Source organism: Microtus oregoni, unplaced genomic scaffold, assembly GCF_018167655.1.
Source record: "Microtus oregoni isolate MIOR12 unplaced genomic scaffold, Mior012 000000F_ref0000247, whole genome shotgun sequence".
NCBI lineage: Eukaryota > Metazoa > Chordata > Mammalia > Rodentia > Cricetidae > Microtus > Microtus oregoni.
In genome coordinates, this window is record NW_024543059.1 from 15,334,939 (window position 1) to 15,357,569 (window position 22,631).

At 51.4% G+C, this 22,631-nt stretch overlaps 1 protein-coding gene across 1 annotated transcript in view; it reads right to left on the reverse strand.

The window, feature by feature from the left end:
• Positions 1-263: 263 nt before the first annotated feature.
• Sema4b (semaphorin 4B) overlaps positions 264-22,631 on the reverse strand; it is a 42,443-nt gene continuing 20,075 nt past the window's right edge. The window contains exons 3-15 of the mRNA XM_041647509.1: positions 13,686-13,849; positions 13,488-13,550; positions 10,577-10,675; positions 9,806-9,917; positions 9,383-9,496; positions 9,131-9,282; positions 7,197-7,378; positions 6,929-7,079; positions 5,933-6,143; positions 5,707-5,822; positions 5,319-5,485; positions 2,480-2,565; positions 264-1,918 (exon numbers count right to left, since the gene is read on the reverse strand). Of these exons, the coding sequence (XP_041503443.1) occupies positions 1,179-1,918; positions 2,480-2,565; positions 5,319-5,485; positions 5,707-5,822; positions 5,933-6,143; positions 6,929-7,079; positions 7,197-7,378; positions 9,131-9,282; positions 9,383-9,496; positions 9,806-9,917; positions 10,577-10,675; positions 13,488-13,550; positions 13,686-13,849 (2,357 nt within the window). The 3' untranslated portion in view covers positions 264-1,178. The remainder of the gene's footprint in view (positions 1,919-2,479; positions 2,566-5,318; positions 5,486-5,706; positions 5,823-5,932; positions 6,144-6,928; positions 7,080-7,196; positions 7,379-9,130; positions 9,283-9,382; positions 9,497-9,805; positions 9,918-10,576; positions 10,676-13,487; positions 13,551-13,685; positions 13,850-22,631) is intronic.

Here is a 22,631-nt window from a genome sequence, read left to right on the forward strand (position 1 = left end):
CGGAAAGATGGAACTTTACAAAGCAGAGCCAGGCTGGGGAGATTGCTCACTTGGTCAAGTGTCTGCCTGAGAAGCATGAGGACTTCAGTCCCTAAGTCCCAGTGCTGAGGAGGTAGAGACAGGAGGACCCCTGGGACTAGCGGGCCAGCCTCTCTATCCTAAGGGTGAACTCCAAGCTAATGAGACCCCGTGTGAAGAAAGAAGTGCAGTTCCTAAGGGTGACACCTAAGGACATAAACACAAAGTCCTTCCAGAGTCAGGGCCACAATTAACACAATTCCTCAAGATTTTATTTAAAAAAGAAAGTAAAGTGCATCTTATTAAAAAAATATAAAACCCATGTAAATTCAGGGTCCTTGTGATGGGCAGTATCCCTTAGACAAAGTGACAGACAGGGCAGGGTGACCTAGGAGTGGGAGAAGATAAGAGTTCAGCAGTCCCTGTGCTGGAACTGAAAGACAGGGCTGGCGAGGCGGGTGGGGTCATGGTTCTCTGGGAAAAAGGCAGCAGGCAACAAACAGTCTTCTATCGTGAACTCCTCTGGGGTCACTCCCTTGTTCTCTTGAGGCCACAGCCTGATACAGGCCTGGTAAGTCCAGGAATTGGGACTGGGCCCAGGTCCGGTGAAGAGGGCTGCAGAGCCAGTCTAGCCCTCGGGTCCCTGAGATGGTAGGGTGTCAGCAGCCACAGATGCGTCCTCGGTGGGCTGGCGCTGGATCAGGGCCCCTGCTCTGCACTGAGAAAGGGTAGCCCAAGGCGGCAGAGTAAGGCGGAAGGTAGGACAGGCCAGTCGGGGGAGTCCCACCGCCATCTCACACAGCCACTCTGGCTAAGTGTCCAAGACTCCAGGCAGGCTGGAGTGGCTGTGGCTGTGTCGTTTTCCTCCTCGTCTCTGTCTTCTTCCCCCTTGCTCTGGCTTCACAGTTGTGGTTGTCTTTTAAACAAAGGGCTCAGTTTAAGTAGCAGAGTTCTGCCACAGGACAAGGCCCTCTGGCTCCTGGAGGCAGATCCATCTTCGGCCAGGCACTGGAACCAGCTGGCTGGGCTGTCGGGGCTGTGATACCAGCTGCCTCCCAGGCAGGGTACCTTGGTTGTGTTCTGTGAGAAGCAGAGGTCTAGCTGACCTCCACCGAACATTCACAGCCCGAGGCCAGGGTGGCCACATCTCAAGTCACTTCTCATACCACAGAGTCTCGGATCTCAGAGCCCAGGCGAACCCGGGGCCGGGGGCACATGGGAGACACCTCCACAAAGCTGTCCTGAATACTCAGTGGCCTCTTCTCAGACTCAGTAAAGACTCGGGGCCCTGGGGAGCTATCTGACAGGGCCTGGTAGCCTCGGTGGTCAAGCGGGGTGCTAGGAGGGCCCACACCATTGAGTGGCCGGGTCTCAGGTGGGAGCACTATAGGGCGAGTCTTGGGGGACACAGTGGCACATTCGCCCTGCTTTAGGAAAAGCTTCATGCCATCCCGATGTCGGTAGAGAAAGAACAAAGCTACAAGCACTACGGCAGACCCAAACAGAACGCACATCACGAGGAACTCATTCCAGTATGACTTGTCTGCACCCCAGCTGGCCCTGCCGCCAGCGGGCGCGCTCACTCGTGATGTGTTGATAATGACTGGGACGCCATCACGCTGGTCCTTTTGGTCCATCTCCCCATCCTCCATCACCTCTGGGCAGTAGCTGGCCACCAGCTGCCGGAATCCTTCTTCTACTGACCAGCACTGGAACATCCCCAACCTCTGCTGGCTGCCTACCAGGAGCAGGTCGCCAGTGGGCAACACGCGACAAGAGGCAGAGGCATTGACAGGGCTCCCGTTGTATAACCAGAGCCGAGTGGCCAGGTTCGAGAGGAGTGGGCATGCCAGGGTGTTCACTGTGTTGGGCTGGATCTGGACTTGTTTACATGGCTTGCCTGTGGGCAGAACAGACAGGGGTAGAAGGAGCCGGTGGCCAGAGTAACCCCAGGCTTAGTCCCATCCTCCTAGCTGTGCTCCGGTGCTGTGATGGTGCGGTGGTGTGAATGAAAATGGCCCCTGTGGGCTCAGAGGCACTGGCACTTTTGGGACGTGGCCTTGTTGGAGGAAGTGTGTCGCTGGGGTGGGCTTTGAGACTTCAGAAGCCCAAGCCAGGCCCAGTGTCACTCTCTTCCTACTGCCCACTGACCCAGATGTAGGACTCTTAGCTACCTCTCCGCACCATGTCTGCCTGCGTGTCATGACAACCATGGACTACGTCTCCGAACTCTAAGCCAGTCCCAATGAAATGTTTTCCTTTCTAAGAGTTGCTGCGATCAATGTGTCTCTTCACAGCAACAGAATCCTAAGATAGATGTTAACTTGGGCGATTCTTGGAACTGAGCGAGACTCACTATCTGGACCCCTTTTTGTAGGACTAGAAGAAAAAAATCTATATCTATAAATGCCTGGAGTCATCTTCCAAGCAAACATGACCCACCTTTTCCAGGGCATCTTACCTGGTGGCACCAAAATCCGGGCCCTGGCTGAGGAAGCATTGCAGAGATCCTTGGCATTGGCTCCCTCAATGTCCTGGATCCACGGCCTGGGTATGAGAAAATCTTGGGTAGAACCCCATGGACCAGTGTTCCCTTCCCCTCTAGATCTGGACTACCAGGTCCAAAGCAGCAAGGAACAGAACTTCCCTGAGCAGTCTCCACTACCATGCTTGACTAGGCATCTCCAGTTGTGATTATGCGTGTGCACATTTATGCGGAGGTTGGCGGACAACCTTGGTACCATCCCTAGAAACACCATGCACCTCATTGGCCTGGACTTCACCAACTAAGATCCACTGGATGTCCAGTGAGCCCAGGGATCTGCCTGTCTCTCTCTTGCTACCACTATGCCTGGCATTATATGTGTATTCTGGGAATCAACTCAGGTTCTCATGCATTTAAAGCAAGTACTTCACTGAACTATCCTCTCAGGCCCCTGTCTACACATCATTACAAATAAAAGTCCCAATCTCCTTCCACTATAAAAGCATAATGTGCCCGGCACATGGGAGGTAGACACAGGAGACAGAAATCCAAGATCATCTTTGACTACGTAGTGAGTCTAGGCTACGTGAGATCCTGTGTCAAATACATCACCCCCATTAAAAACCCAAGAGGCTGAGGCAGGAGGATAGCCCAGCCCCGGTGTAAGACTTTGTCTAAAAAGTCCGAAACTTTCCTTTTATTTTTTCTTTAAAAACAAACAAACAAAAAAACCTAGGATATGCAATGTAGCCCAGGCTAGCCTCCAAATCCCAGCCCTTCTACTTTACCTTCTCTAGTGTTGAGATTACACGTGTGAAAAGAAAGATGGGTTTTCATGCACTAAAAAACTTAGAAAACTCAGCCAGGCAGTGTGGGACACGTCTTTAATCCCAGCATTTGGGGAAGCAGAGACAGACAGATCTGTGAGCTTGAGGTCAGCCTGGTCTACATAGTGAGTTCTAGGCCTGCTAGAGCTATAGTGAGACCATCTCAACGGAAAAGAAAAAAAAAAAAACTCAACCAAGCATAAAGAAAAAACAACAACACTACAGAAGCCTCCCACAACCTGCTATGAAGCAGCCAAGACAGAATTTTGGGTATGTCCTTCCAGGTTATCAGCTCCTTAAGAAGCTGGGTTGTTTTTGGTTTTTTGGGGTCAGGATAGGGGGCAGGACAAGGAAGTTGAAACAGAGTTTCTTTTGAGACAGTGTTTCTCTACATAGCCCTAACTGTCCTGAAACTCAATGTGTAGACCAGACTGGCCTCAAAACTCAGAGATCTGCCTGCCTCTGCCTCCCGAGTGCATGTGCCATAGCACCTGGCTGAAACAGGGTCTTATGTAGCCTGGGCTAGCCTCAAACTTGTTATGTAATCACGAGTGACTCTGAACTGCAGATTTCCGCCTCTACCTGCCTCCTAATGGGATTGATGGCAGAGCATGCACCGCCATCCCCAATACTGAAGTTCCTGAACTAGTTTAAACAGGCCCCAGATTTGACACCCTCTGTGAAACAAGAATGAACTAACGGGGAATGTGACGCTTCCACGCTCCAGGCGTGCATTAATTTGTGTCCCGTTTCCTGTAAACAAAAGAACGCTACAGATGAGACAGCCTATGTTTATTAAAACAATGAGATTGTTTGCTTTACACATTTGTAGACAAACACGAGGGCAGTGTGTTAAAATCCCGCCAGCTGAGGCACGGCGGCGCTCAGCTTTGTGCGCATCCCGGTTCTCTCAATAAAAAAAGAAAGATTTATCACCTTCATGTATGTGTATCTACAGTGCCTAGGTGAGTTTACGTGTACCAGGATCTGTGCAGACCAGAGACCAGAGGGTTGGGTGCCAACCCTGGAGGTGAACTTACAGGCAGCTGGCTGTGAAATGCCTGACATGGGTGCTGGAAATGGGACCTGGGTCTTCTACAAGAGCAGCCAGTGCTCTTAACTGCTGAGCCATAACCCTTGAAAACTCATTATGTCACAGAGAAGGCCTTTGAATTTCTCCTCCCTCTACCGTCTGAGTGCTAGGATTATAGACATGCACCACCATGTTCCGGCCGCCCTATTTTCTCTTGATCCTTCACAACTGTATACTGAGTTCCAGGCCAGCCGAGGCTCAATAAAACAAAAAATAAACAATAACAGCAACAACAAAACCAGGTACTGGGATTATAGGCCTTCCCCCTTCCCCCATCACAACTGCTCATCCTTTTTTTTTTTTTTAAAGTTGAGACAGGGTCTCATTATGTAGAGCAAGATGGCCTTGAACTCTCAGAGATCTTCCTGCCTGTGTCTCCCCAATGCTGGGATTAAAGGTGTGTGCCACTAAGCCAAATCCCTATTTTCTAAATAGACATCTCAAACCAAATGTTACTCTAACCTTTTTTTTTTAAATGTTTATTTATTTATTTTGTATACAATATTCTGTTTTGCGTGTATGCCTGCAGGCCAGAAGAGGGCACCAGACCCCATTACAGATGGTTGTGAGCCACCATGTGGTTGCTGGGAATTGAACTCAGGACCTTTGGAAGAGCAGGCAGTGCTCTTAACCTCTGAGCCATCTCTCCAGCCCCTCTAACCTTTCTTTTTTACTGGTTTAATAGGCCGCTGTAGTCCTTAGTGGGCTATGTGCACACGGCAATCCACGCTAGATGTTTCATCTTCTACCAAACCCTGTTCCCCTTTCCAGGCAGGTGAGGCAAACACTGCCTATCTGGCCCATACTGACTTTGAGGGAGGTAGAAAACTAAGAAATAAGCACCTGGAGATGTGGATAGAATCGAGACCCTGCAGGGGACTTTGGGAGCTCTCACCTGGAGGCCTGATCAGGCTGGTAGAGGCTGACAGGTGTGCAGCGAGAGCTGCTCCAGGCACAGTAGGGGTCTCGAGCCAGGACGCAGTCTCCGCAGCTTGGGTACAGGCTGCAGTTGGCTACCGGCACTTGCACCACTCCGGAATGGGAGGAGGCGTACAACAGCCCCTACACAGCCAAACACAGAGAGTGAGAGGGCGGCATGGGCGCCCCCCGTCACTCAGTCACACTAGCCTCAGACCCTCACTACAGCCAGCCCAGGGAGTATCTGACAAGTTCTGCCCACATCCTGTTGATGGCCACGAGTCAGGGCTCCTTAACTTTCCATCTGGCTTAGGCAGGGGAGGGAGAGTTGGCTTGGTGCCAAGCTCACTCTATAGCCCACTCACCCCACGGCTGTCCAAGAGCAGGTTCTGCACAGGCTGGCCTCGAGGGAAGACCTGCAGCTCCTCAATGATGTGCACCCTGGAGCCCAGGGTCACCGCCTTGTGCAGGCGGCCGTCACCTGGAAACACGGACAGAGCTCAGGCCCTGAAGGAGCCCACTGACCAGGATCCACCAACCACGCACGGATTCCCCTCCTTCACTCAACCCTGCTTGGCGGCAAGCACTCACCAGTGCCCAGAAAGAGGACATCGTAGGTGTTGTGCAGGCCAGGTACTCGGTGCACAGCCACGCGCTGGTAGCGGGCTTGTGGCTGCAGCAGCAGCAAGCGGCTGCGGACCTGCCCGTCCATCAAGAAGTGGTCCTTGAGGAAGTTCAGCACTCGGTCTGGAAGCTGCAGGGACGAGCTGATCTTCCGTTCCCGGGCACTGTTGGTGATGCACTGAAGAAGGCAGAAGCAGGACGTGAGAAACAGGAATCAGAGAGGAGGCACGCCTCCACAGGGGACAGTAGTGGCCAGCCCCGCCCCACCCCCCGAGCTCCAGAACACAGTGCTGGTCCAAAGACAAACTGGACGTGTGAGGAAACCCCTTGCCAAATTTGCAAACAGGCCTCAAAAAGTGTGACTCCACGTCTTGCATCTAGCGTCTGACCCTGGGATCCTCAAGCTGGGGCTGATTGATATCTCCATACAGCCAGCCACAGCTGAGTCCCATAACTGCCCGGGTCCTGTTTCTCCCTGCGCAGTGATCTGCAACTAATGGCGTACGCTACAATAGCTCCAGCCTGATCGGCATCGGAGTCTGAGACGGAATAGCTCCACAACTCCGTGTGTTATCTGGGAAGGGTCCGGACTCAGCAGCCCAGAGTGGCCAAGGCTAAGTGACAAATCCTTTCTGGTCCTTCCACCTACACCTGTCCATTCTTTCACGCTGCTTGTCAACATCACCTCCCAGTCAAACTGTTGGCACTCATATCCTGGTGGTCTACTGGGTTCCAAGCAAGTAAAAAAGGACTATTACCATTACCTATGATCTGGTCATCTAGTCATTTGATAATTAGACAAGGAGGACTTGGCAGATTCCGGGACGGACAGAGTAAAGGGACAGTAATAGTATTGTACAATATCGCACAAAGCTGGGTATGGTGGCATCCTCCTTGTAATCCTAGGACTTAGGAGGTAGAGGCAGGATGATCAGGAGTTCAAAGTCAACTACTGATACCCACCGCTCCAGGCCGGGGCGTGGGCACCGAGTGTGTCTCAGTGTACCACTGCTGTGTCTCTCTGTTCACTTTCTTGTACAGGCCATCAAAGGCCTTCTGCACGTCATTCATGGTGAAGACACAGATGGCAGAGCCCTCTGTGGTCCCTCTGTGCCTGCCGAAGAAACAGCCAAATTAATTCTGAGTTGGGAATGGGGTTCAAGACTGGGTCAGTGGGGTCTAGCCATTCTTTACCCTCCTGTCCCCAGCTAAATCCTAGCATCTCACTCACCACTGGGAGGTAAAGACCCCATAGAAAAGAGTCTTGTGCCAGTCCTGGGGGCTGGGGCTCAGGGTGAAGACATCTTGTAGCACGTTAAAGGGGAAGCCATCATCGGGCCGGGAGCACAGGAGTTGAGCCTTGAGGAAGGAGGTCCAGCGCTGCTGCAATACCCGCTCTCCACCCTCGTCGCCCTGGGGAAGAGGGGCCACTGGCTTAGTCATAGACCAAGGGCCACAGCGGGAGGCACGGTGGTGCCTTGCCAGCCCTCCTCAGCAGCAGCTGAGACAGACACAGGAATGAAGAACGTGAAAAAGCCAAGAAAGACATGCAACTAAAATTGAGAAAACGTAGGAAGGAGTGTGTGCTTCTTGTCATGAAAGTGCATGCCCTACAGTGAAGGATGAGCAGACAAGGACCGAGGGAAGGGACAGAAGACAGTTCAGGGACACAATGCCATCCAGCATGCCAGCATCATTGGGCATGCTTCAAGTTACTCAGGCAGATCACGAGTCTAGGAGTTGCAGCCAGCCAGGGAGCGCAGTAGGACTTCAACCCATTAAACACATAAATGAGTAAATAAACTATAATAGGGAAAGGAGTCTGTGATTGATTACTGAGCAAATAAGGAGCACCTTGACATAGCACAACTCAGCTTTGTAACAAAGTTAATACAAATACATCAGCGTTAACAGATCGTCAAAGAACACTAATGTTGATGGTGGTCCTTTCTTGTAGGGATGGCAGGTTATTACCAGGCTGGCCTGGAACTCAGAGGTCCGCCTGCCTCTGCCTCCCAAGGGCTGGGATTAAAGGCATGCACCACCACCGGCCAGCTTGGACCCTAAGAGCTTTCCATGGCAGAACTTAACCCACGCGACAGCTCTGATGGCAGTAGTGTTATTACTGCCATATAACAGGCAAGGACTGCAGCCTGAACCATAAACCTGGATTTTCAGTTTTCAAGAGAAAGCCAAAGATGTCTTTTCCAAAGGGATGTAGCTCAGTCGGTAGAGTGCCAGCCTAGTATTTAAAATCCCCAACCTGAGTCCAGTACTAGGTAAACCAGGTATGATAACACAAGCAAGAAGATCACAAGTTCAAGGTCATCCTGAGCAACACAGTAAGTGTGAGGCCAGCCTGGGATACATGAGCCCCTCTCTAAGAGAGGCACTATTACTATTAAGAAAGTTTTTAAAGCAGGATGGTGGTGGCGCACACCTTTAATCCCAGCACTCTGGAGGCAGAGGCATGTGGATCTGTGAGACTGAGGCCAGCCTGGTCTACAGTACTATTTCCAGGAGAGCTTGGGCTATACAGAGAAGCCCTGTCTTGAAAACAAAACAAACAAACAACCCCAAGTTTTTTTTTTTTTTTTTTTGGATTTTTCGAGACAGGGTTTCTCTGTGGTTTTGGAGCCTGTCCTGGAACTAGCTCTTGTAGACCAGGCTGGTCTCGAACTCACAGAGATCCGCCTGCCTCTGCCTCCCGAGTGCTGGGATTAAAGGCGTGCGCCACCACCGCCCGGCTAACCCCAAGTTTTTAAGATAGGATCTTGGTATGTGTTCTAGGATGACCTTAACCTTGCAATACCCAACCTCTCAGCTCCCCAAGTGTCAGGATTTTGGGTGTGCATTGTCACCACTACCTTCAATGTGAGATTTTCTCAACTAAAAGGAGGGAGGCCAGACAGGCACAGTGATGTTCTCTTTAATCCCAGCACTTGGGAGGCAGAGAGAGGTGGATTTCTGTAAGTTCGAGGCTACCCTGGTCTACATAATGAGTTCTAAGACCCTCAGAACTAAATAGCGAGACTTTGCCTCAAAAAAAATGAAGAGGAAGATGAAGAAGAGAGACAGGTAGCTGGTTGAGCTGTTGCTCCCTAGAGGACACAGATGTGGGGGGTGTCCTTTAGGTAGATGAACCCGCTCCCCACCCCCACTCACCTTACAGACTCGAGCAACTCGGGACACAATGGTGTTCTCAAAGAACTCAAATTCTTGGCCGGTCTCACTGAAGAAGAAGTAGATTTTATCGTCATCACCATTCGGGCTGCCCAGGCTCTCAGGAACGTAGGCTGAGGCTACAAAGGCAGGGTCTGCAGAGGCCAAAAGGGTACACAGTCAGTCCAGGAACTCCTGGGACAATGTCCCCTTCCCAAGGCCTGACTGCTCAGGGGGCCTGAGGCAGAACTCCACCTTGTAACCAGTTGAGGGAGCTCTCAGTCTTGGTGGGGCGGGAACTTTGGCTTCGCGAGATGGCTGGGTCGTTTCCCTGGAAGTTACTGACTGTTCCAGTGTACAGCTCGCCATCTGCCAAGAGAATGTTCCCATGGGAATGGCTCCCTTGGCCCAGGCCCTGTGCCCTGCTTAGGGCCCACAGTGACCACAGCCCCATCCATCCCGCCTAGGCGGAAGCAGGAACTTGGAAGAGTTAAATGGGAGGGCAGCCCAGAGTCACTCAATGCCTGCTGGGAACCAGCACAGCAGCATGGAGACACCAGCTCAGCCATGGGACACACACTGCCCAGAGCCTAGACACATCCCAGACTCAGTTCTCCTGCCCTGAGTATCTCGCAACTCCATAAAGCCCCGAAGCCCCCAGCCTACACCACCACTTACCAACCACAAGGGCCGTGGATTTGAAGTTGGGGTCAAAGGGACAACGGCCCTTGCCATCCTCCAGGAGGACATTGCCGGCCTCATCTTGTGCTAAAGTGAAGCTCGCTATGTTCTGTGGGGGAGTAGATAAGTGGCTCAAGGCAGGGAACAAGGAAGTGCACAGCAGGGACCCGTGCAGATATCAAAGTGCGCAGGTGCCAAAGTGCATGTCCTTCTTACCCCACGCTCTATGTGAAGGCATGTATGCAGTGGGCAACAATTCCCAGTGAGCAGAAAAGAGACGAGGCTTGGAAAATAGTCCTAGAGTCAGGGAGAGCAAGACAATGCAAACCCAGGGATTTCTGATTCCAAGGCCTGTGTCCAAAACACAGCCTTAATGCCACTCTCTGTTCGAGTATGTTAGGGCAAGGAGGAGGAACACAGGGTGGGCATGCACGAGACAAAGCAAGAGCGAGAGCATGAAGCACAGCAAGGGAAAGTCCGGAGGGCAGAAGAGAGCGGGAAGCTGGCCAGAAGTCAGGATCTCTGGAGAAGGTGGCTGCATGCACCTCTCCCTGCCCCGGCAGGGAGACACAATAGGGGGTGGGCAGCAGCCAGGATGATATGCTTAGGGGTCTCAAGTGCCCACTGCTGCCTAGAAGCCTGCCCTGAGGATCCTTCTTTCACCAGGAGTCAGGGCTAGAGGAGGGCACCCCTCCCCCCCACACCCTGCAAAGAAAGGTTGTGCCCAGGCAGCTGCAGCCAAGCCCCAGGGTAGTGGAGGGAACTCACAATGTAGGCACACAGGGGGCTGAAGGCTGCCGTGCCACAGGTGAGCAGGTGGCTGCTGTTGAGTGGCAGAAGGATCTTTATGTAGTTTTGACAGTCTCGCTGTGGGGAAGGAGAAAACGTCAGGTCCACAGATGCCACCAGGGGGCACTGCAGAGGCCTCCTCCCCAGTCCTGGGGGCAGGGCCTTTGCTGGGAACCTGAGAGATAACAGAAAGGGAACAATAGAGAAACCAGCAGCTGTGGGCTGGCTGGCAGAGCTTTCGCGGGCTCTGCACTGCAGAAGATCCTGGAGCTGAGTTAGTTTCTAGACTGGCAAATGCTCCTTCTCTCTGGTGACCGGCACCCTGGGGAGGGGGCTCACCCCTTGGAGTATCTGGGCCCTCTTGAGACTCCTCTCCAATCCCGCGAGGAAATAGAAGGCAAAGCAGGAAGAACTGCTCAGCCCTGAACTCCTGGCACAAATGCCACCTCCATAAGGTATCTAACAGGAATTCCCAACTCGGTGACATCGACACTCCCATTGGGATCTTTCCATCTTTCCAGAGGGAGGCCCTGGCCTTGGTGTTTCTCAAACCCCACACCTTTCTGGACGCTAAGCATTCAAGAGCCAAAACCCCAGAACCTGACCACTTCTCACCCCCTTTATGGATCGAACCTTGGATGAAGCACTGTCATAGCTTAACCCCCAGGGGCCTCCCTCTGTCCAGCCCCAGAGAGAACACTCTACTGTTGGGGAGTATTTTCAGGTGTGTTGCTTTTGTTTCTGTTGCATTTGTTTAACACTGTGAAGCAGTGATCCTTTGCCTGTCTAAAACACCTGATAAAGAGCTGAACAGCCAATAGTGAGGCAGGAGCAAGGATAGGCGGGGTTGGCAGACAGAGAATAAATAGAAGAGGATTAAGAGGAACAAAAGAACAAGGGGAGGAGAATGTCAGCAGTTACACAGCAGGCCATGGAGAAAGAAGTAAAGAAAGGTATACAGAAACAGAGAAAGATAAAAGCCCAGAGGCAAAAGGTAGTTGGGATAATTAGTTAAGAAAAAAGTTGGCAAGAAACAAGCCAAGCTAAGGCTGGGCATTCATGACTAAGAATAAACAACCTCTGTGTGATTTATTTGGGAGCCAGGTAGTGAGCCCCTCAAAATGTCAAAAGAGTAAAACATCACACAACACTCTATCCTGTACACAATGGGACCTACCTATTTTTATTTCTGACAGTCTCGCCATGTAGCCCAGGCTGGCCCGGAATCAGTAATCCTCTGCCTTACAATCCACTAGAATTACAAGCAGGTGCAAGCATGCCCAGCTCAAAGCGAGGCTTTTAAAATACAGGCAAGACAGGAAGATCACAAGTTCAAGACCAGCCTGAGTTACAAGACCAGTTTAGGCTACAGAGTGAGAACCTGCTTCAAAAACAGAGGGTCAGGGATGTAGCTCAGTGGTAGAGCACTTGCCTAAAACGTATGAGACCCTGGGCTTGATTCCCAGTTCTGTAAAACAGCACAAACAAAGGCAAGACCATGCCACTTCTTTGCTTAGCCTGATTTCTACTGGTGTCCAAAGGGATCTGCTCAGACGGAAACCCAAAGTCCTGCTCACTCTCTGGGTATTTCAGCCAGTTCCTTTCCTTCCTCTAAATCTCAAAGGCTCAAATGTCTTTTCAGCATGTAAATTGCTTGCTTTCTTTCTTTTTAAATAATTATTTATTTTCATTTTATCTGTACAAGTGTTTTGCCTGCATCTATGTGTGGACCGCTTTTGTGCCTGGTGCTGTGGAGGCCAGAAGAGGGTGCTGGGTCCCCTGGAGTTACAGAAGGTTGTGAGCTGTCTGTCATGGTGGATGCTGGGAAATAGGTTGGTCCTCTGGAAGCAGCTCGTGCTCTTACTGCTGAGTCATCTCTCCAACCGATTTTTCTTTTTCCATGCCCACCTTGTAAACGAACTGATCTTTCATTCTTTTGTTCTTATCTTTTTTTTTAAATATTTATTTATTATGTATGTATTCAATATTCTTTCTGTGGGTATGCCTGAAGGCCAGAAGAGGGCAGCAGACCTCATTACAGATGGTTGTGAGCCACCATGTGGGTTGCTGGGAATTGAACTCAGGACCTTTGGAAGAGCAGGCAATGCTCTTAACCGTTGAGCCATTTCTCCAGCCCCTTGTTCTTATCTTTTTGAAATGGTGTCATGGAATTCAGTCTGCCAATCTGCTAGGTAGTCAAGGATGACCTTGAACTCCTAACCCTCCTGCCCAAATTCTGGGATTACAGGCATGGTTTTACTTTTTCACAATGTCTCCAGTAGCTAACACTACAGAACAAGTTCTGAAGAGGGGCCGAGGCTCAGCTCACGGCCAGAACACTCTAGAGTGGGAGGTGCTGGGTTCCATCTCCACACTGCCAACAAGTACTTGCTAAGTGACTACAGAATGAAGCATGATTGGGTAGGGGCAGCCAGGACTTGACCTGAAGGCTGCCTCGAATGCCACTTGCTCTATTTGGGACCTGCGGCTTCTGGGAAGATGGTGAGATGTCCTTCAGGAGAATCCTGTATTGGGCTGGACCCCATCTAATGTCTTTGCCAAAACCAAACTAGAATCTGCCAGGCTTGTCCCTTTACTGGAAACCTTTTGCAGTCACGATCGCCACCTCACCCAGTCCCTGCTGGTGCTAAGGGTAATTTGGCACTGTTTATATGTCAGGGGCCCTGGACCCACTGGTTTATCCAGGGACACGGGCATGTGACCCCCAGTTTACAGGTAGGAACAGTAAGGCTAGGCTAGATGAACCTACTTGTTCAAGATCGCAGAAAGGATGGGATTGGGGTTGGTTATCTCTTTGGCTATGACTTCCCATAACACTTGGTTGTATCTGCTCAGTTCTGCTCATACCCCTCCCCAACTTCAGGCTCACCTTCAGGTCCTTGCCCTTGAAGCTGCACTGCTGCTTCCGGTCAGCATCTGCTCGCCACAGCAGCTAAGGAAGAAGAAGGGGAAACAGGTGTGAGGGCATGGAGGTATGTAGCACCAGGCTCCTCTCCTGCCCAAAGCACCCTCTGATCTGCAGGCTGAGCTCCCCAGCCACCCCTCTCCATCCACCTGCCCCCCTCACCTCTTGGTACTCTCCACCAGGCAGGAAGCTAAGGCTGCTGTTAAGCGCAAAGAGGGCCTCTCGGGCCCCCACGTACAACGTCCTGCCATCCTGGCTCAGCAGAAGGGCTGTGTAGTTGGAGATGTTCTCGGCTTCAAATTTCCGAATTGGCCTTTCTTCAGAGCCTAGGGAGAGGAAGACGGGCATTGCCTGAGAATGGCCTTTTCCATTTATCTCAAGAAAGATCGAATTTAATCTAAGACAGGTTTTCAGGGCAGTCGGTGGCAAGAACCTGGGACAATAGGTTGGGTACAAAGGACATTTCTGACACCCAAATGTACGAAAGAAATGCACTGAGAAACACGGGGGACAACATTAATTATAGCTCCGTTCATATCATCGAGAAAGTGGAAACCCAAGAGTCCAAGGATAGGGGACTGGACAAAAATAATTATGATATTCCATTCAGTGGAATATTACACAGCTGGCAAAAAAGCAATACATTAGAAACTCCAGAAAATAAGCAAACTAAGCTGTGTAAGAAATCCATAATCTAGGGGCTGGAGAGATGGCTCAGAAGTTAAGAACACTGGCTGCTCTTCCAGAGGTCCTGAGTTCAATTCCCAGCAACCACATGGTGGCTCACAACCATCTATAATGAGATCTGGTGCCCTCCTCTGGCCTGCAGCAGGCACACATGCAGGCAAAACACTGCATACTTCATAAATAAATTAAAAAAATAAAGAAATTCATAATCTAGTTAGGTATGATGGTATATGCCTGTAATCTCAGCACATGGGAGGATGAGGCAGAATTAGAAGTTGGAGGCCAATCTGGGTTTACTTAAGTGGGACCCCACTTTTAAGAGAGAAGGGGTCAAAATACAAAGCAAATTACAATATAAAGTCAGGGTTGTGAGTACATAATAGAATCTCAGAAAGGACAGGCAGAGGCTCAGTGAGTAAAGGTACCTGCCACCAAGCCTGACGCCCTGAGTTCAGTACCGGGGACCCAGCGGGTAGAAGGAGGGAGGGAACTCCCGTAAGGTGTCCTCTGATGCCCCTGTGAATGCTATGGCAGTGTACAAGCACACACAAAAATAAATACTGCGACAGAGAAGAAAGCTGTTACATTTAACACCCCCTCTGACAGCATCTGACCAGAGCCAGAGCCCCCAGCGCCCATGGAGACTTAGTTATCAGACAGAGCATGAATGTCCTCAGCCTAGAGCTTGGAAACATGAATGTGCGACAGACTGCATGACCGGGGGCGGGGGGTGGATGGGACGTTGCTGTCCCTCCGAGGAGCAAAGAGGGTCACAATGCCATGCTAGGGCTTGGGGTGTGGCTCAGCGCATGCTCGTTTAATGTATCAGGGCCTGGGTTTGATCCCTAACAGCACATTTGCATGGATCTGCAGACAGAACAAAATCGAGGATTATATTAGACATTAAAAAATGTTAAAGGTGGCTAGAGAGATGGCTCTGTGGTTAAGAGCACTGACTGCTCTTCCAGAGGACCAGGGTTCAATTCCCAGCACCTACATGGCAGCTCACAACTGTTCTGTAACTCCAGTTCCAGGGGATCTTTCATACCAATCCACATAAAATAAAGTTAAATAAATCATAAAAATTCTTTAAATAATAAAAAGATGTTAAAGTGTACTGCTGTTTTGATTGTGGATGACACAGCCTATACCACCATGCAGTATAACCTTAGCCCAAGTGGAGTTTGCTTGCTTGACTTTTTGAGGCAGCTCTGTTACATAGCCCAGACTAGAACAAAATCATGATCCTCTTGCCTCAGCCTCTTGTGTGATAAACTGGGGTGATAAGCGTGCACCACCACATCCGGGGCAGGCGTATTACTTGAAGTGGCAAAGGCAACAGCAAAGGTGGGAAGGTAAGGGGCATGAAGGGAGGGCAAGGGTGACAGAAGCCTGATTTTCTCAGCAGCAAGCCAAAGGGTTAGAGATGGAAGATGGCGGTGTGAGCCTTTCATGCCAGTGTCCAGGGGAACCCTGGAAGCCTGGGAACTCTCTACGACCCAGGGGTGACTCTGTGCATCAGACACAGAGCACAGAGGCTGAGCTCTGGGTTGGTTCTTACAGCAAAGCCTTTCCCGCTTAATTAACATTTAAAAGTGGGGCGTGAAGGGTGTGTGGGTGTGTATGAGAGCACGCATGCATGCGTGTGTAGGTCAGAGGGCAATTTCTGGGAATTGGTTCTCTCTTCTACCATGTGAGTCCTGGGGACTGAATTCAGATTGTCAAGCTTGGCAACAACAGCGCCATTACCTTGAGCCATCTGGCCAGACCTCACGCATTTACATACATACAAATATATAGGACCATTGAGAAAACTTTAGGGCCTATTCACTGTTGCAGAAGATGAAATAATTAGGAGATATTAATTATCTATTACTAAAAATGAAGGTTATAAAATATGTCTGGTCAGATTATCTCACTTAGTGGTAAAAAATATAAATGAGAAAAAAATCCAGACAGAAGAATGAATGAAGCCAAGTCCTGAAGCAATTACTAGAAGAACCACGGGTATTTTTCCCATGGGGGCTTTACAGTAAGCAACCTATACTTGCATAATGTAAAAGATATAAATTTAGGAGGAGAAAAAGAAACAAGTCAACGCCCACTGACCCATCAGTGCGCTATTTATGCTTTGAATGATTAATGGGTTCAGAGGGAAATTATTTAAAAAATTCTAAGCGGCTGAAGACAGGATACAAAGACAAGCAGAAAGCAGCCCCCGAGCAGCCTCAGGCATGTCCCAACTGACCAGTGGGTCGGGACCATGCAAACAAACAAGGCTCCCAGAGCCGGGAAGCCATGGGGCAGCATGCCAGCCAAGCAATGTGAAGATGACTTCATGTGTGTTTGTATGTCCAGTGTTTTTACATACCCTCAGCCTGGTTCCAGAAAGAGGTAAGGAAACACAAAGCAAGAAAGTGGCGAAAGAGAAGCATTAAAATCAGGAGCAGGGAAAAACCGATCTGAGGAAGACATCTAAGCTAGAAAGGGGAGAGGTCACATAAGCGGGTCACACGGTCTTCACACAGCTGCTAGGGGTGGGTTCCGCATTAAACACCAAGACCCCTGGCGGCCACAGGGAAAAGGGAAATGAAGTAACTTGGTTCTCACTGTTCAAGAACAGGAAGACACACCAGAAGCCTTTTACACATGGCACGGGATGCTGAAGAAGCTCTCAGGCGGGGTTTTCCAACAAGCCTGCTGGGACACGTGGGATGGCTACCACCTCCAGTCAATAGGATGATAGATAGGGAGGGGCTATATCTGCTCCCCAGGAGGTCTCCTTGAGGGTGGAAGGTGGTGGCTGGGAGAACTAGGAGTTTGAGGGGAATATGTGTGGCTGTCACCCTCCTGTGACCCAGAGGTAGACACAGGGCTGCACTAGAATTCATGAGGAAAGGTCCTGAGGTCAGAGTTTGAACTCTGCCGATGACACCAGAGGGCAGTCACAGCCCAAAGATGCCCTCTCTTCAAACTGCCAAGAGCCTCTTCTCCAACTCTTAACTCCTTAGCAACCAAGACTCCTAACCCTCAGCTCTTCACACTGGGAGGCTAGAGAAAGCTCCACCACCTCCCAACCCCTGAAACATCTGGACTCCAAGCCTTCCTCAGAGATTCTGAAACTGCTGGTTGGCAAGACAGCCAACGGGCCAGCTCCAGGTGACTCGGAAGGAGGAGGCTGGAGGACAACACTCTGAGAGGCACCAAGCAGGCCCTTCCCGACGACAGCCGCTCACTCCGCTGTGGTTTCTCATGTGTATAACTCGGATAACACGGAAAGCGCAGCTCACAGGAGCCCCAAGCGACTCAGCGAGATCAAGGCACATAGTTCCTGCACCCCTTCTTTATCTCTTGCACCCCTCAAGGTTTTCTGAAAGCACAGGCTGCCTCTGGCTTGCCAAGGCTTATCTGCCTACACCAGAGGGCATTTCCACCTGGGTGGGACCTACAGCTCTAAGCGGGAAGCCACCCTTGGATTCCATCCAGACACAGAAATGCCAAGAGTCCGAGATAAGCACAAGCTCCAGGTGGAGCTCAACGCCCCCTCCACTTTAGCCCGGGTGGATGGCGAGCTGCCCAGGGTCCCTCAGACAAAGGCAAGCCAGGTTGGAGGGACAGCCTGGGTGCCAGCGGCCCATGACCCCTCATGTCTGCTGGAAACACACGGAACAAAATGACCACGGGATGGGAAGTGGCACAAGCCCTGAAGTGAGCACAGGGCCGTCACAGCCCGCTTTCTCAGCGGGGGACGGCCCTCCACGCTTGCCCTCCTCTCTCCTCCCTTCCACCCTGTCTCAAACTTAAGAGCCATGCTGTGCTGATGAACCCGGCTGCCAGCGATCCTTCCACTCCTGCGGGCAGACTTCATTAGGTCTTCTCCACTGGTTACCCCACAGGACAGATTGAGAGCATATACTGGCATCAGAGACCAGGTTCCAATCCAGCCTCTACTGCTCAGAAGGCAAGCCACTTAACCTTTCCGAGCCCCACTTTCCTTATCTGCAAAATGGGAACAATAATTGCCCTCTGCCTCACAGAGTTGTTATGAGAAGAAACGAGATTACGTATGTAAATAATAATGTCCATAATAACCCACACTTACTGAGCGCTTCACTCAAAACAACTTTGCACACGTTTTCCCTGTGCTGGCATGGTGCCTGGCACACGATCAACACTCGAGTGGCTCAAAAACAAAATCCAAAAGCCCTGCAGGAAAATCCAGCCCAGCAAGCCACAGAGGGCAGGACAGGGGGGTGTGGCCTCCCTCTGTGAGGTTACAGTGCCGGCCCACTCCACCTGAACCTGAGCGGGGCCCACAAGGGTCTCATGGTCAGATGGGCTCAGAAACGATGTGTGTTACAAGTCACAAGTGCTGTGACTGCCCAAGCTCCCATCCGTCTGGTGCCACCTCCAGAGTGACAGAATGGCTGTGTGGACGTCTGTGCAGAAGGCTCTGCCTGAGCCTGCCCATGTCTGTGTGTCTGTGTGCCTATGTGCACGGAAGCACAGAACTCTGGGGCCTGTCCAGGCTTGTGTGTGAGTTCCTGGTACTCTGTGTGCAGAGGTGACTGGAAGTGTGTGTGTGTATGAGCACGTATGTGTGTTTATGTGTGTGGTTGTGCCTCTTGTGTCAAACATGTTCCACCTGGTCTCCTAGCTGTGAGTATGATCCACATACCCTCCCTGTCTCGCTGCCTGGGGTTTATTTATCCCTTAACTAGAGGCTCTGGTTGCTGCCCCAATCAGGACAGAGCTTCTCCATGGGCCCTGGGCAACTTGAGCCAGTGGCTCCCCAAAAGCCTATCCTTCCCAAGGATGCCCCATCCTTCAAAAAGATAGGATGGGGCTATTCCAGGGCTGCCATCTTCAGGGTCACACACCCCATTCTAGCAGGAAGTGATGTGGGAACTTCTCAGTTCCTAGTCTCACCAAGACTCTTCCCTTCCCTGTGACTCAGTCAGATGCTTGGAGCTTTCTGGGTTAAAACAGGAATATAGCTTAGCCCCACCCTGGGCAGGGCTGACTCAGAGTAGCACCCCACTTTTCTCTGCTCTGTGGCTCCTGAGCCACCACAGGGAGATGCTGACCTAGCTCTAACTTTTAGCCCTCCACAGGTTCCAGCAGGCTGTGACCAGAAAACACCAACCTCCTTGTAGAGTCAGAGCAAGGAAGCGGCCTCTGCAGGGGTGTGAAGGGCCTCCTGAGTGGCTGTGTCTCAAGGACGTCATGCCAAGTCACCAGAACCTTGAACCCAGTTGTTAGAGTCAGCAGCAAACTGGCCTGGATGTACTTCCTCCTTCCACACCACCCAGTACTGGGCAGGAAGCAGCCACCTAGTCCTCAGGCTAGGTAAGCACGGGACCAAGGTCGACATCAATGGGCTGAGGCCAGGGCAGAGTTCACAAGAGTCAGACCCACTGTGGAGGACTATGTGCCAAAGTCTGCCCTGGCTGAAGTGGTCAAGAATCCATTTAGTGGCCAGGTATGGCGGTCAGTAATCCAAGTACTTGAGACGTAAAAGTATAAAGGCTCAGAAGTCCGAGGTCGACCTCGGCTCTAAAGCAAGTTTGGACCCAGCCTGGACTACACAAGACTTTGTCTCAATCCACCTTCTCGCCCCACAAAAAATAAAGCATTTATAGCATTTGGGAGACTGTGGAGAAACTTACTGGAAGTTCAAAGAAAGTCTTAGTTATACAGCAAGACCCTGATTCAAAAACAAAACGAATAATAATAATGATAATAATAATACACCAGAGAGAGCATGAGCAAGCATTTGTGCTTGAGGGGTGGGTTTACTCTAGAATGCCTCCCTCCCAATTGTCCCTCTTGTGAGCTGGCCAACCCCTGTGAGAACCCCAAAGCCACGGGACCTGTACATCATCAACACAGGCTGTCCCAACACCTTCAGGGCCTGACCTCTGCTTGCCCCCTCTAAGGGCCACCCAGGACCACGGTCAGCTCCCGTGTCCCTCTGCTCAGTGGCTGGCCACTCTTAACTCTCCCTCTCCTGTGGCCTCTCCCTCCTACCTACCCTCTTCCTCACAGATGCCTCTAAGTTTGTTCGACTTCTGGCTTCCTCAGACACAGACTGTCCCTTTCAGAAGCCACTTTTTTGTCTTGAAACAAGGGCGAACTCCCTATGAGAGCTCTCGCCAGCGCCTTTGCCTCCCACTCCCTCTTCCAGGGAACTGGCCTCAACCAGCCCAACACTTGGTGGAAGATCCCTCATGGCCCAGGAAGCGTCTCACTGGTAGCCTAGACCCCATCGCACGCTTGTCTTCAAGTGTTGGGCCCCATAGGCTCTCAAGGGTCATCCAGGCCTTCCGCACACATCCTGGCCCCTGAAGACTCAGTCCCACAGCCCCTCCAGGAGGCCACGGGTGGGATTGACCTGTGGGGGATGTGGAAGAGGCGAGATCCGCGCCCATGTTGGCCTGCTCTAGTGGCGCTGCTCTCTGGCCTGTCAAGGATTTTCTCTCCTGTGCTGCTCTTGTCTCCTCACTCTGTGAAGGGTCATGTGATACAGATTCTGGTGTCCCACACAAGCACGGACAATGACTTACTCCAAAGGTACCCTCTTGGGCCCCCTCAGGCCTCTCACTCCGTGTCTTGAGCTCTGCTGTCTCACTACCGTCCAGCTCCGCTGTGTCCACTCTGCCTCTAATCAGCGGCGCACACGCCTTCTACCATCAAATTCTGTCAATCCCCTGCCTACTCTCAGACCCCACCCCCCATGTCACTACTCCACCACCGTAGGCCTGAACCAGGACACTCCCTGCTCCCACCCAGGTTACTGTAGTCTCCCAGGGGCTGTGCTACAGCGGGAGGCTCTCCAAGAACTGTCACCACCACCTCGCAAAGCCCTGTGTCGTGAGTGACGCCCAAGAGCAGTTCAAGGGTGCTTTGGTCACTGGCAGCTCTGTGATACAGTTCTCCCTCTGACTAAATTGGATTTATCAGCCCTTCTATGGCCTGCCTGAATCTCCAGCCAGACAAGGGCTTGCCACACTAGTCACCCCTGTCACAGACTCAAGCGACACTCTTTTATGATGAGGTGTCTGGGTCTGTTTTCTCCCACCACACAGAAGAGCACCTTCAGGATCAAGAACAAATCTTCTTCATACTGCTATCCCATGCACACATCACCCGATCAGGTGACCTCCAAGAAGGCATGTCACAAATGTTTGCTGATTGAACACAGGTCAGAGTTCCTTGTTTTGAGGTGCTATAGTCCAGAGAGAAGCCCTGGTTGACAACACGGAGGTACCAAAGGCTCCCGCTCCCCACTGTGTCTGACCCCTCCAGCACACGGGCAGCTCTGTCAGTCATAGCATCACAAAGAGACATGTGGCAGCTAAAAATGTTGCAGGAAATAGGAAACGGGGCCACAGAGGTGTAGGGGATGGGCAGGAAGTCCTAAGGTTCCTGTGCATCCTGACTTCATCACCAATCACTGTGGAGCTGCCTGGAGACAGGTCACCCTTCCACGCGGGAGGACTTGGATGACTAAGAGGATGGATGAAGCACACAGCGCTCCCCTTCCTGCCTACTGCCCTCCCCTCCCTTCCTCTCACCTTCTCACACACCAGACAGCCTTCCTGTGTGCAACATCTGGCACCCTGGTGCCAGGCAAGGGAGACAGAATGGGTAGGAGCATAGCCATCCGGAGGCAGGGGGCCCTCGAAAGAGGAGGTGGCTGCTGAGGCCCGGTTGCTTACTGCTGAATGGAAAGGGGGCACTGCCTTGCCAGACTCCCCTTCAGGCGGAAATCTGGGTTTTTATATAACATTTCCTAAGTTTTAAATATCAGTTACTAATTAAAAATTTCTAAGTCACTTGGAAGCCAAGCAAAATATAACCCCAGACTGGCTTTGCCCGCCACCCCCACCTAGTGTGCAAACCTCTGATATATGTGCCCCTGTTTTCCTGGCCGAGACCACTGCTATCTAGTTTGACAGTGCCGTCAGGGGCCTCTGCTGGCTCCCCTGCTCTGTTGAGGAGTGACCTCACCAGACTTCTTTACAGAGGGAATCACAGCGCTGATCAATCACAACAGGGCTGAGCTGGACCACTCGGCCGCTTTTGTGTGAATGGCAGGTGAAGCGAGAGGCAGCTGGTCTCTAGGAAAGAATGAGGCTCCTGAGTCAGTGAAGAAACTGACCCAGGCACAGTCTCTTGTCCTCAGTGAGGCGTGACCCTGCCAGGATGAGGTGGCTCCGCTGAGGTTCAGCACTCTTTTCTACAATGGGTGAAACAATACAATACGGGCACGAGTGAGCCTAGACCAGTAGGCACCGCGTGCAGACGGTGTTCCTCCTCTTCTGTGAATAGGATGAGGAAGATGAGGCCAGGGCTGGCATGTGGCACAATGGCAGAGGATTTCCTTAGCAGCCATAAGGCCCTGTCTTTCTGGGTTCA